Genomic DNA, 14,203 nt, shown 5'->3' on the forward strand with positions numbered 1-14,203 from the left:
AGGCAAGTTTTGTCGAAAGAAATAGTGCCTGTGCTAAGCAGTGGCAGAAGTAACATTTTTTTCTTTCTTTCCCCTCTGTAATATATTCTTGTTTATTTCTCACATGACTTTTAAACGAGGAAGCTGCCTTATCTGTCAATAAGACGTGCGCCTCAAAATAAGATGATTTAACTCGGTGTCTATGCCTTGTTCTCTGTCTGTCTGACTCCACAACATGCAGGTCGTGATGTGAACCTGGGCCTGCAGTGTCAGTCAGCCAACATCACAGTTTTGCATGCAGAGGATGAGTCCAGCGCTTGTCTGCTGGACCAGGCCACCGGCAGGATTCACAGTGCCGAGCTCAGCCCCGCCTACCTGCTGAAGATCCTGCGTTCAGACACAAATTCTAGGTGGGCATGACTCAAAACTTAGAAGAGGAAGAGGAGTGCATAGGAGAAGATATAGGCAGGAAGGTAGCAGACAGGCTTTTGTGTGTGTACACCTGCAGTGTCTTTCTGAAATAAATTTAGCATTTACTTGAACTTTCGCCAGGAGTCACCTCCTAGCTCGATAAAGATGCAGCAATGGCTCTTTTCCCTTTTTGTTTAGTGGACAATTTTTCATTCTGTTCACTTTTGAAACTTAAATCCACTTTTTTAACAGCATGCATACATCACATTGTAGTACCTGACTGCTGGCTCTCTGCCTGTGTGTTTGTATATGCTTTTTTCTATATTATGGTGTATTTATTATATGTCACCTGCATTCAAGGTGTCCCAGCAGTAAGGCTGACCCTCAGCGCCTGGCTGCCCTCCACTGCCTGCTGGTTTACATGGGAACTGACCCAAACCTGGAGCTAAAGGTGCGGATGCACATAGAATAATTGAGTTTAGTTTAGTTTAGCTCTGCAGAACATCATCTTTGTTTTCCAGCACATTTAAAACAAAATGACTGTCTTTTTGTAGAACATAAGTTCAGGAGGAGAATAGTCATTGATTTTTATTGGGTCTTAAACAAACTTACAAGATCAATAAGTTCTCTTTGAAGTGGAGAACGCACAAAAAAGACAAGATAAATAGGCAACAAAGTGGAGAATGCAGCTGTTTGAATAAGTAAACATTCAAGGTCAGTGTTAGGCAATTTCCCTAAAGAACTAAAGATGTACAACTGAGAAGAAGTGAGTAGATAAATGTAGGAAAAGGCGCTCTTTCTGCACTTTGGTGTAAATGCGGTAGGTGTCAACCTTGAGTTGGAAGCCGGTTAGCCAGAGGGAAGAAGACAGAGAGAAAGACAGAAAAGATGGGATGCTGTAATGAAATGGGAGAGAAGAGAAGAGAAGTGGGCAGAGATCAAACAGAGTTAAAGACAGAGAGAAAGGGAGAAAGTGTTTTGTTTTGGCACGGTGCTGTGACTCAGACTGTATCAGTGTTACTACTAAATTAAGATGTTCTAGATTGTCATAAATTCTTTCTTTAGAGGTTAAATGAGTCGCCAGCTTCATTAGTGCAAGCTATCAGTGGGAAATTGGACACCATACAGAACTTTTATATCCTTTGTAGACTCTGCACCAGTGTAGTCGAGGCTTTGATAAAGTGGCATAAAATGTTCATAGAGTTTGAAACTTTAATACTGGGAATACTACATAAATGAAGTTACTCTGTTTCTAACTTGTCTTCTGACTTTACTTCAGCTCTGACTTATGCTACAGGGCGAGGGTCTTTATACATCAAAGCAAGATCATACAAAAAATTATTATCTGTGATTACAGCTGTCACCAGCTATTACCAAACACAGTACCCAGCTGACATCAGGATGCTCACAAATGTAAAATGCTGAAGTGCTTCCCTCTTCAGCATAGGGCGTGTTAATGAAACTATGTTGTGTTAGCTAATTATTGTGGAAAGTGGCCATCGCAGTTTAGTGGTAATTAAAATGAGTTCAGAATTTGCAAATTCATATCATAAATCTCGACGCATTGCTCTCTCCTAGCTGCGTTTATAAGTTAAAAGAATTGGTATGGCTAATACTGGCCCCTGTGTTTACTTGGCATGGAATAGACACTAAAATTTGCAGTATTGCACACCGCTACCACTAACGTCCTAGCATTTGTTAATTAGCCCTTATTATGTCTACTGACCTTTTGGCCTCTTCTTATAACAGTGCCACAGGTTTTGGAGCTATAAAAAACATCAGAAGTATGCTTAGCTAATTTGCGTTCTTGCTCTGAATTACCTGAGGAGCTATTTATCAGTTCACCTTACTTAAGTTGTTAGCTAACACTGCCTAGCTTGGTTAGCATGGTGCATTAACACACCATATGGGTGTTTTACAGAGCTAGAGGTACTTGCTAATGATTACTAGCATACAGATAAAATATTAGAATCTACCTCACAAAAAAACAAACTCGCTGTTACAGTGAACTACAAGGCATATTTTTTTACCAGACATTTGTATTAAATATATACTCTAGAAGGCCCAGTTCAGAGACTTAATACCAGAGAATTAGCAGAGGTGACACCTAAGCAGACAATTAACAGCTTCTTGTGAGGGCTGTGACCTCAATAGTACATTTTGTATCTTAATAAACTTTAAATCACACTTTAAACATGTTTATTTCTTTTGTAAATTTGAGCATTTTAAAATGGGAGGTTACAACTTTAGACTAATTTTTAGTCCAGGAGGTTGCAGCTTTTTTAAGTAATCAGCTAACGAGCGATGAGAAGCCAGGACAAGACAGGTGTTTGGTTACTTTTAAAATGACTTTTGAAGCTAACGACCTCTCTGCTAACTTCCGGTATCACTCCCATCAATTAACTGTTCACAAATGTTGAACCATTCCTTTAGGGGATAGGAGAAAATTACCTGTCACTTTTTGAGGTCACTGTTGAAATATACATGAACAGCAGAACTAGAAACTAATCTTTTACTGGTATCGTCTCCTTGTGTTTTTATCATGTCTCTAGGTTATTGAATGGCTGTGTGACAACGTGAACACCTTTGAATCTTTTGATCAGATCCAGGAGTTTATTTTAGGTCAGTGGCAGCTGGAGAATGAGTACACAGTTCTCCTGAGTATCACTTCTCCTTTCTTTTGGAGTCTCACTGCTCTCTTACCTTTTTATGTGTCTTTCTGTTTGTGACTGTAGATTGTTTGCATCTTATCTGCACTAAGATGAATGGTTTCATCAGTTTTGTTTGGCTTTGGTGCCAGTGGCGCCACACGCAGATATGTAGAGTTTGAAAATAGTTTTGACTTCTCTGAAACCTCACAGACACATAGTTTGCACAGACTACTGCAAATATGGTTAAGTCCAAGCTGACTAACAACATATTTGGCATTCCCTGTAAAGAAATCCTTGGAATAGTATGTGATGATATTTTCATATTTAAAACATCACCCAGAGAGTCAACGACTGCCTTGGATTGTAAGCAGCTGGCTGCATACATTTGCATTTAATTGGCACTGCAATAACTATTTCACCTTGCTGTTGTATTAAGAAATAATATTAACTTAGGTGTTATCATATAGTATAGGAAGACAATAATTGTGACCTAATAAAGGATACATTAGTACATTGTCATCACTCATATATCCTATTGATAGGGGTGAGGCATGGGCTGAAGTGCCTCATTTACCTTCTAACTATGCCTAGATAAAACACTCTACATGTTTAAAAGCGAGTTTGTCTGTTCTGTCTCTGATGGCCTGTCTGTCTGCCTCTCACACACAGCCTCGTTGTACAGAATAAGCTACGAGAAGGCTCTCAGCTTGGATAAAATCCTGCCTTACTCCTCTGTATTCGACAAGAAGGTACCACACATATATACATAACTTTGTACAAGCAATACCTTGACATTTGCAATTGAAAGTGGCAACTCAATGTACAGTACTATACAAAATCTTCAGCACCCTCTACCCCTCTGCAAATTTCTTTGTATTGTGGTATTTATTGAAACGTCAACAGTAAAAACACAGTTTGTACAAATCTAACAAGCTTGAAAGTCAACATCAACACAGCCTGAACTCTCTTGGGCAAGCTTTCTTGTATTTTCTTTAATTAGTCCTCAGGAATAGTTCTCCAGGCTTCGTAAAGGAAATTCAAAGCTCTTCTTTGATGTTTGCTACCTTTTGTTTGGTTCTCTGCAAGTCAAGATGATCCACACTACTTCAGTAATGCTGAGGTCTGGGCTCTGGTGAGGCCGATCCATGACTGATAGTGTTCCATAGTGTGTGATTGTGGGGTTTTTTTACCCAGGTATTACATTATTTACTGTATTGGCAGTGTGTTTGGGATCATTGCAATGCTGAAATATGATGGAGTTGGCAATCAGACGTTTTCTAGGTATTGCATGGTGGATCAAAATGATGATGGTACATTGTGTTCATCATTCCATCAGTTTTGACATGATACCTGACACCTCTGGCCTCAAACCATAACAGAGCTTCCACTGTGTTTCACAGATGATCATAGACACTCCCTGTTGTACCTCTCTCCTGACCTTCTCTGTACATACTGATAAAGATTTGGGAAAGAAATGTTTCCACTGCATTTCTAATCTACACTGCTTTCTCCACTGATTGTGTAATTTGGCATACCTCAGCCTTTTCTCCTTGTTTTCGTTTCTTAAGAATGGCTTCTTGTCAGCTGAGATCATTTCTGTTGAGGTTTCAGCAAACAGTAGATGGATCCACTGAAGGGCCAGACCTCTTTGGATCTTTGGATCTCACTGGAACCGTGTAAAGTCTCGGGTGACATAGGATGGAGTTCTTAAGGACATGATTTTCAGATACTATCTACTGCCGTTGTCTGGTTTCCTGAACTTTTTTAGGACACAAAAAAACCCACTTCTCTGAAAATGATGGACTGAAAATCAGTGAAAATGCACCTAATGTCCAAAGAAGATCACTCTTTTAAAAATTCCAAGCAGGCCTGGCCCCTTGGAAGCAAAATATAAATAACTGACCGGCCACAAGACTTTTGCACAGTACTGTTAGTATTGATTTAAATGCAGTGGACGCACTTGCTTTTGAGCCATAGACTTTTTTTGTATTTGTGCTCTAGGAGGTGCCAGAATGTTTGCTGAAGGTTCCTGGTGTGTTTTGTACCACAGAGATTCAAACTGAATCTACCTTCAAAGGGAAGGTAATAACACATTTCTCACACTTGAAGTCCTGGAGTTATTTTGAAACAACATGACATTGAGCAGCACAGTTTTGTTTTGAGAAACATTTAATAAAACTAAACTTTAAAAAAGCGATTAAATTGAGAGATTGTGTGTTGCATTAAATATTACCCATACAAATACAAATCACTGAAATTAATGCAGATGTCCATAATACATTTATATGTAAAACAGCGTGCACCGCTCCGATGTAATTATCCTCGATTGTTTTGCCCTTGCTTTGTCGCTGTTGCGGTGCCGCTTGCTTCTGTGTACATCTGTGAGCAGGCCAGGAGTCTCCAGGGCTTCTGGTCAGAGCTGCAGTGGAACACAGAGAGGACAAAATATCTCGATGCCGATCCCAACCCCCGATACAGAACCTCACACATGCAGGCCGACTGGGACAAAATGGTGAGTGTGGGTGTATGTGCATGCCAAAACATCCCATGTACTGATTGACCGTTAATCACCCATGTATCTGCATGTACATGAAATGCATCTGATCTCTGGTAACTGTTCAAACATGATCTTTGATGTGTGGGTGTGAATGCATGTGAGAAAATGTGCACGTCCTTGTCAAAATACCGGTGGGGTATTTTGTGAAACAATGGAAGCGTATTTTCAGCGTCTCTCATGATGGGTGTTTATTTCAGAGGTCCGAGAGGAGACCCTCCAGCCAGATGAATCACATAGAGGAGAACACAAAGAAGTAGGTCTGCCTCCCACATGAGATTTGTTAAGAAATATGCTGCAGACTCACAGTCCTGAAACGAGAGGAGGGGGGCACCTCTGCATTATGTTCCAGTGTTTTTAACAATGAGTTCTGAAATTAGGCACATTTATCTCTAATGAGGTGCTCCCAGGTCAACATTTTACAGTGGTTTCATTGTAATGAATGTTTTCAAGCACTGTGCCCTTAGTTTTCACAAGCATAGGCTGATTGGCCTGATGGGGTAGCTGTGCTTGGTTGTTAAAATCGAGTTTGAAATTGTCTCAAATTACAGCACTTGTCACAATAGCTACAAAAACTGGCACACAGCTCCAGGTTATTGCCAAAAAAAACAAAAAAAACTTGAAATGCGCTCATCTTTCAAGGATGTGGCTGGTATAATTGCTTATTCGACCTGAACAAACAATGTTTATTTAGGTCCCTATCAATGCTCAGTGCCAGTTAGCTCTAAGCCCACTTGTTCCAATCAAACACAACCCCTAAAGACTGCACTCTTATCAGATCTCTGGCCTAATTTATTAAAGACTTAATTTATAGTCCCACAAATGTGTCCCACTTAAATAGGACAAGCAGTCTGTGCTAAGCCTTTGCCGCCAGAGTTGTGCTCTCACCCAGCATCTTTTTCCATGACAAGATCCCTGCATCGACAACCCGTTGTTTTAACATTAGACTATGAAAGCAGATAACTTGCCTGTAAAACTCCTAAGTACCTCACTGATCTACTCACTTAACATTAACATGTTGTACCTTTGTTTAGAAAGGTACAACAAACATTGGACTTCCAACTTCTGGAATACTTTGCCAGATAATGAAAACCTTCCTGTTTTATGATGCATGCATGGTTGACAGTGAGTAAAATGTAACTAAAAACAGGATGCAATGATTTCCAAATTATTCACAGTAGAACATAGAAAACATACCAAAATGTACAAATAAAAAACAACAACAAAAGAAACATGAATTTAATGGCAGGAACACAATTTAAAACAGTTGAGACGGTGCCATGTTTACCACTCTGTAGCATCCCCTCTTCTTTTAACAACAGCCTGTAAACATCTGAGAGCTGAGAGGACCAGCTGCATGACTTTTAGGAGAGGAATGTTATCGCATTTTTATCTGATAGAGGATTCTAGCTGCTCAACAGTCCTGGGTGTTCTTTATCACATTTATGAGCTGGTGAAACTATTACTAGTAAACCATTCTGTTGTAGTATGTTGTAGTTTAACATTGTCTTGCTGAAACATACAAGGGCTTCCTTGAAAAAAGGGAAAAATTAACTGGATGGGAGCATGTGTAACTATAATACATGTATATACATTTCACCATGATGGTGCATTTCCAGATGTGCAAGCTGCCAATTCTATATCACTATTATACCCCATGAGAAATAATACCATAAGAGATTCAGGCTTTTGAACTGAGGGCTGAAAACAAGCTGGATGGTCCTTCTCTGCTTGATTGCTGAGGACGAATTAAATTTCGATTTGTCCGACCTCAAATCAGTTTACCAGTTTGCCTCAGTTCATTTTAAATGAGCTTCGGCCCCAAGAAGACAACAGAGTTTCTGGATCATGCTCACGTATGGCTTCTTCTTTGCATGATAGAGCTTTAACCTGCATCTGGCTCGTACAGAGATTTCTACAGATTCTCTGAATCTTAATATTTATGCACTGTAGCTAATGAGATATTCAGAGTTTTTTGCAATTTTACATTAAATAATGCTATTCTGAAATTGCTTCATAAGATGTAAACACAGGTTTTTGCTGATAGGCAGAGCTTCACCGCCTATCTTCACTTCTGATAAACTCTGCCTCTCTAAGATGCTCTCGTTATACCCAATCATCTGACTTTGTCCAGTTGACCTAATTAGCTGTAAAATGTTCTTGCAACTGACTCTTTTCAGTACCACATTTGATATTCTTAGTTTAACAATTTCATATATATTTCCCGCGTCCTTTTCTGAATAACATATGGGTTTGTGAGATTTGCAAATCACTGCATTCTGTTTTATTTGCACGTTACATAGTGTCCCAACATTTTCTGAACTGGGGTTGTGTCTGATTTTTCATTCGTAACTTTTAGGACCCCTTGGGAGCCTCTTCTCAGAATTGGATGTGAGAAGTTTAGTTGCTATAATCCAAGTCAGAGTAAACTAGAAAACCCCAGGGCTGTATTTCAGTATGGAATAATAAACCTGATATATTCACTTTCAAAGTTAAAGCGTTAAAAAAAAAACACAAAAGTTGGCAGAACGTCCTAACTTAGCTTATCGTTTTTAGATGATGTGTCTATTTGGGGGTTAGGCTGTTGATATACAAGCTGGTGCAAAATTTACACTCAGCTTTTTGGCTCTTGTGTTTTAACAAAATCCAACCGCACTGTTGACTTTGTTACACAGACTCAATTAGTCTATTCTGTTTTTCCTACTGCCAGAACTCATGAATCAGTTCAGAGGGTTACTGATGTGGTGCTTTGCTCTGTGTGAAAGTAACACCAGTAATAGTGTGATCGATACGGTTCTGAGACAGCTGTAGAAAACATTTAGTTCACCAATCATAATGTCCACTCTTTTACTAATCAACCTCTCTTTGAACTTCAAGCTTCGAACTTCAAGCACACAGCATCCAAGCTTTATAGTTATTTTTGGCACAAATGTAACCACTTAGCAGGAATAAAAGAAGTCTGCATAGCCAGAAAGTGAAATCATAACTACAGCCCTTTACCATTTGATGATGACTGAAAGTGGACACATACCTACATACCTGCATGCACCATAGTTTAAAAGCCTGCTCTGTTTGTTTCAGAGAGCCAACCAAACACCTTTTTGGTTTATAATTAGCTTCCCCCAGGCAAAACTCTGGAACCTGCTTACAAACTTTTTGCTTTCATAGTTTTTGCTGCACACTGCAGCAAATGTAGAATTATACTCCCTCCTCAGCTTACAGCATAAAATGTAAGACTCTTATTATAATGCTGGCTTGAGGGATTGTTTTCACAAAAAGCTTTGCTTCTTATTTTGTAGAGTTCTATCAATGGTGGACACCTGGAGTCTTGGTAAGATGGCATAAGCACACTGATGTCGCACACAGACCCACAACATACACAAGTACACAGACATACTGCAGCATGGACATAATAAATACTCAAACATAGACTTATAATGTAACTCTATACTGTGTGTGAGTATATTTGGGCTTGTGTATTCTTATGAGGCTCTATTCACGCTCACTGGAGTGTGTGGCTAAACAAAACTACCTCACTAATTTATCTTGGAATGAGACAGAGACGAAGGAGGCAGAAAAGCAAAGAAAGAAAGAAAAAGAAAAGCCAAGAGAAAGAATGCTATACATGATTACATAACACTGAGGAGCTTGGTACTTGCATATCCCGCTTTCTCCCTTATTTTCTTTCCCTTGTCACGTGTCTCTCATATGCAGTATGACGCACGTAGCTCCAGTGCAGCTGTTACCTGTCAGACACAACACAGGACGTTCTCCACACAAAAACACACACACGGATAATATACCCACATCCTCCCTCAGATTGATTTTTAAAACACACATATGATTGTGTTCCTGTTTTAACGTGTAAATAATAGCATACTTGTAAGAAGCTAATTTCACTGTAAATAGTTTATGATTTGGTATTTTATTAAATCTGTTATGTGGGCGATCATGACTGCTGGATTTTGTTGCATTGATAGAAGACGTTTTAAACTTTTTTTTAAATTTTATTGCATTGAATTAGTGATGCAGATTTATGTGCACAGATACTATTCTCCAGTTTACCTCTCTTTATCTGATTCAAGGCAAGGCAAGTTTATTTATATAGCACAATTCAACAACAAGGTGATTCAAAGTGCTTTACAGAGACATTAAAAAGAAATAAAAAGCATGATTTAAAATTGATTTAAAAAAAAACAGTAGATAAAATCAGTAGTTAAAATGTTAGTTTTGAAATTTAAGCTTAAAAGTGTGGATTTGGTGCTTTATTTAAATGCAGCTGAGAACAGGTGAGTCTTCAACCTGGATTTAAATAAACTGAGTGTTTCAGCTGATCTGAGGCTTTCTGGGAGTTTGTTCCAGATATAAGAAGCATAAAAGCTGAATGCAGCTTCTCCGTGTCTGGTTCTGACTCTGGGAACTGATAAAAAACCGGATCCAGATGACCTGAGGGATCTGGAAGGTTCATACTGGGTCAGGAGGTCACTGATGTATTTTGGTCCTAAACCATTCAGAGCTTTATAGACCAGCATCAGAACTTTAAAGTCTATCCTCTGACGGACAGGCAGCCAGTGTAAAGACCTCAGAGCTGGACTGATGTGGTCCACTTTTTTGGTCTTAGTGAGGACTCGAGCAGCAGAGTTCTGAATGAGCTGTAGTTGTCTGACTGATTTTTTAGGTAGACCTGTAAAGATGCTGTTACAGTAATCAAGCCTACTAAAGATGAATGCATGGACTAGTTTTACCACGTCCTGTTGAGACATCAGATCTTTTATCCTTGATATATTCTTGAGGTGATAGTAAGCTGATTTTGTTATTGTCTTAATGTGTTTTTCTAAGTTTAGGTCTGCATCCATCACTACACCCAAATTTCTCGCCTGGTTTGTGGTTTTTAGGTGTATAGATTGAAGTTCTCTGGTGACCTGTAATCGTTTTTCTTTGGCGCCAAAGACTATTACCTCAGTTTTGTTTTTGTTTAGCTGGAGAAAATTGTGGCACAACCAGTCATTAATTTCCTCAATGCATTTACCAAGAGCCTGTACAGGGCCTCGGTCTCCTGGTGACATTGTGATATATATTTGTGTGTCATCTGCATAGCTGTGATAGTTTATTTTGTTGTTCTTTATAATCTGTGCCAGTGGAAGCATGTAAATGTTAAACAGAGGGGGTCCCAAGATGGAACCTTGGGGAACTCCACATGCGATACTTGTGTGCTCAGATGTGAAGTTACCTATTGATACAAAGTATTTCCTGTTTTCTAAGTATGTTTTGAACCAGTTTAGTACAGTTCCTGAAAGACCTGCCCAGTTCTCCAGTCGTTTGAGTAATATGTTGTGGTCAACTGTGTCAAATGCTGCACTGAGATCCAGTAAAACTGAACTATTCATGCTAAAGTGTGGTTTAAGGGATGGCAGTATTGATCTGGCTGGACTCGTACAGTTTCCTTGTGAGCAGGGATGTCATGATATCAAATATTTATAGAAATTAAATACACACATATGATAATATGTGGCTCATTTTTCCAAGCTTTCTATCAGTATTAAAACATTATAATTTTAAAGAATTATTTTTGGCCAGGAGAGTCACGAAGTTAAAATTTAACACCATGTGGGTCGGGTTCTTTTTCATACAGGTCTAGGTGGATTTGGATTTTTTCCTTTAATAAATGAGATCATTTAAAATTGGCATTTTATATTTAATCAAGTTATATTAAAATTTGATGATCTCGAAGAAAATACAAAAGAATATATTGAGATCACTAACTGATGCAAAACCAAAGAGACTAAATTCAAACGACTCTTCACGAATTAATTTCCAGTGTCAGTATTGTTGATGATTATGTCAGCAGTATAGTTTATTATGGGACCCCATCTAAACCATCCACTTATTCAATTCAGGGTCACGGCCTACATGTAAAACAGCTGATTGCTTTGAACTGATAAAAGGCGTACATTGAACCTGGCAGCACAGTCTGCAGGTTTGCTGTGCATTGCAAGCACTTTTTTTTCACATCTGTAAAAAACATTTTTTGCTGTAACATCAAAAAGTTCACTTCTTGCATGTGTGAAAGGGATCAAAAGATGTGTGTATTTGTGTATGCACGCATGTAATAATTCATCTAAAGCTGCAGTGTGGTCCACTTTTGTGAGATTGACATGAAACAACTTCACCATGCCAAAATACTCTCGCACTCACACACACACACACATGGCGGGACTGCAGCTTCTTAACCCCCAAAGGTTTGGGATTTATTTTTAAAGCAAAAAATGCTCAAAAAGAATCTATTAATATCTTATATTCAGCTTCTTTTTTTATTATAAATTTAAAAGCCATGAAGAAATCAGACTTTTTGGTTTCTTACATTTCTACTGGTGGCTTGTTTAATGATGTTCCAGGACTCACATACGTGCCTACCTGCGCTTGATTAATTTGGCATCGCTTCAGCATCAAAGCTATCTTCAAACGCCCCTTTTATGCGCACACGTTTCACTATTGCCTGCTCTCTTCTAGATAAGAAGCTGGTGCCGCTTTTCCAGGAGGAGGATCATCAACAGAGGGCATTCATAGGCCTGGTGAGTGAGCGGTCAATAGCTGCATCTTCGCAGACATACAAATAAAGTGGACTTCATGTCCAGAAGTACGTTTGATGTATTTTTGCTGGGGAGTTTCAGTTACTACCAAAAAGAAGCTTAATGTTACTACGCAGACGGTGATATTTAACCCTCTCAGGCTCAAATTAAACTTTTTGTTGCTAATGCACAACCAAGTCCTGCAGTGGTACTTCTGAGTAAAAAAAACTCATAAAATATGTATGCGGGGTAATCAGGTTGTTAGTTTTTAACTGTTACAAATCTGCAACGCCTGCCTCGAGAGGGTTAAAAAAGTGTGTCTCTAAATTTGAGGAAACAGTTCGGGGAGATCCTTTTTCCTTGGTTTGTTCGTCATGATCTTTTAATGAGGTTTTAGGAGTGTATTTCTAAAATCAAATAAGACCACACTGTTACACCACCGCCATCAGGCTGAACCACTTATACAAGGGAGGAGTGATCCATGCTTTCCTGTTGTTTGCACTAAATCCTTGCAGAAGAACTTGAGGCTCATCAGATCAGAAAACATTTTTACAGTTATTGCCCAATTTTGGTGAGCCTGTGCAAATTATAACCTAAATTTCCCGTTCTTTGACGACAGTGGTGTGGTCTTCTGCTGCTGTAGCCCATCTGCTTCAAGGTTTGACTTGTTGTCCATTAAGATGTGCTCTTCTGCATGCCTTGATTACTTAATTGAGTTATTTATTTTGAGGTCAAAGCAGTCTGCCCATTCTTCTCTGACCTCTAGTATCTAGAGAACTGCTGCTTTTTTTTTTTTGGACTTTTTCTGTAAACCCAAGAGATGGTCCCAGTAGGTCCATCTCTTGGGTTTACAGTGACTTTAAGTGACAGTGGGATTAGCCTCACACAGGCCAATCCCACTGTCACTTAAATGTTCAACTTCAGTAGCATCAACTGGTTAGACATTTAGATTAACAAGAAATTCCACAGCTTTACCTAATTAAGTGGTCCATGAGTGTATATTTGCAGCAGAGGCTTAGTTGGTAAAGCATGTGTCAACAGTATCGTCCTGATCTGCATCTGATCTGTTCAGATGTGTAATAGATGTGTTATCCCCCTGCCAACACTAACTATACTGGTGTATAGTAAAAAACAAGTTGATTGTAAAATGCATGTGAAAGTCTCAGATTGTTTATTTTACAGCTCCTTGTAGTATTTTTTTTTCCTACACTGTAGGTTGACATACAGGCCACCAAAAATCTATAGTGAAATGCTGACAACCAATTATTGTCCTCCATAGTCATCTTTAAGGTGAAGTTCCCGTTCTGCTTCAGATGAGTCAACACTTTAAAAAAAGGGCCATCTTAAGGTCCCTGTCCTGCATTTTTTTCCCCCCACAGTACATCGTTTGATGGACAATTTCATATCGCCTAGTTTTCCCTGTGCTCAGCATAGTTTCCAAAGAGCAGATAGCTTCAATTTAATGGAGTTTTGTAGAGATGCAAGCAGTCTTTTAGCTATTCTTAGAATGACCCAGTCTTGCTATCTTCCTCTCTTTTGCCCTCCATCTCTTCTTCCATTTTCACATGTTTTAGCCCATCTCTTTCCTTTTCTTGCCATTCACTCTTTTCGTCTCTGCTCACCCCTTTCCTTTCCTTTCCTTTCCTTTCCTTTCCTTTCCTTTCCTTTCCTTTCCATGCTTAAATCAATTTCATAACATATTTGAGGGAAGCTTTCGAGGTGAACTCATTTTGACCCTGCTGAGTGCACTGCAAAGTATGCTTAAAACACACCAACTTTCGCTTGACGGCACTCACACACACTCACACACACTCACACACATACATGCACAGAAGTTAATTTGTGTATTTTTTTTGCATCCCAGACAGTTGACAAGCTTCGAGAACACCTCAGCAGACACCTTCCTCAACTGGGGAAGAAAAAGATTGACTCGCTGGTTGTCAGCTATGTAGCCAAACTGGTTAGTACACATTGTGTTTGTGTGTGTGTGTGTGTGCGTGTGTGTGTGAGAGAGAGAGAGAGAGAGAGAGAGGTCTAGG

The 14,203-nt window shown here is 39.2% G+C and overlaps 1 protein-coding gene across 1 annotated transcript in view; it reads left to right on the top strand.

The window, feature by feature from the left end:
• Positions 1–14,203, top strand: part of gsap (gamma-secretase activating protein) — a 56,236-nt gene that overhangs the window by 10,396 nt on the left and 31,637 nt on the right. The window contains exons 16-25 of the mRNA XM_085251983.1: positions 221–389; positions 751–841; positions 2,943–3,012; positions 3,711–3,790; positions 5,043–5,123; positions 5,431–5,553; positions 5,796–5,851; positions 8,895–8,926; positions 12,106–12,167; positions 14,029–14,124. Coding sequence (XP_085108109.1) covers positions 221–389; positions 751–841; positions 2,943–3,012; positions 3,711–3,790; positions 5,043–5,123; positions 5,431–5,553; positions 5,796–5,851; positions 8,895–8,926; positions 12,106–12,167; positions 14,029–14,124 — 860 coding nt within the window. The remainder of the gene's footprint in view (positions 1–220; positions 390–750; positions 842–2,942; positions 3,013–3,710; positions 3,791–5,042; positions 5,124–5,430; positions 5,554–5,795; positions 5,852–8,894; positions 8,927–12,105; positions 12,168–14,028; positions 14,125–14,203) is intronic.

This window comes from Mchenga conophoros, linkage group LG17, assembly GCF_057382185.1.
Source record: "Mchenga conophoros isolate Kocher_MC1m ecotype Shallow Benthic linkage group LG17, M_conophoros_male_GT1.1, whole genome shotgun sequence".
Classification (NCBI taxonomy): Eukaryota; Metazoa; Chordata; class Actinopteri; order Cichliformes; family Cichlidae; genus Mchenga; species Mchenga conophoros.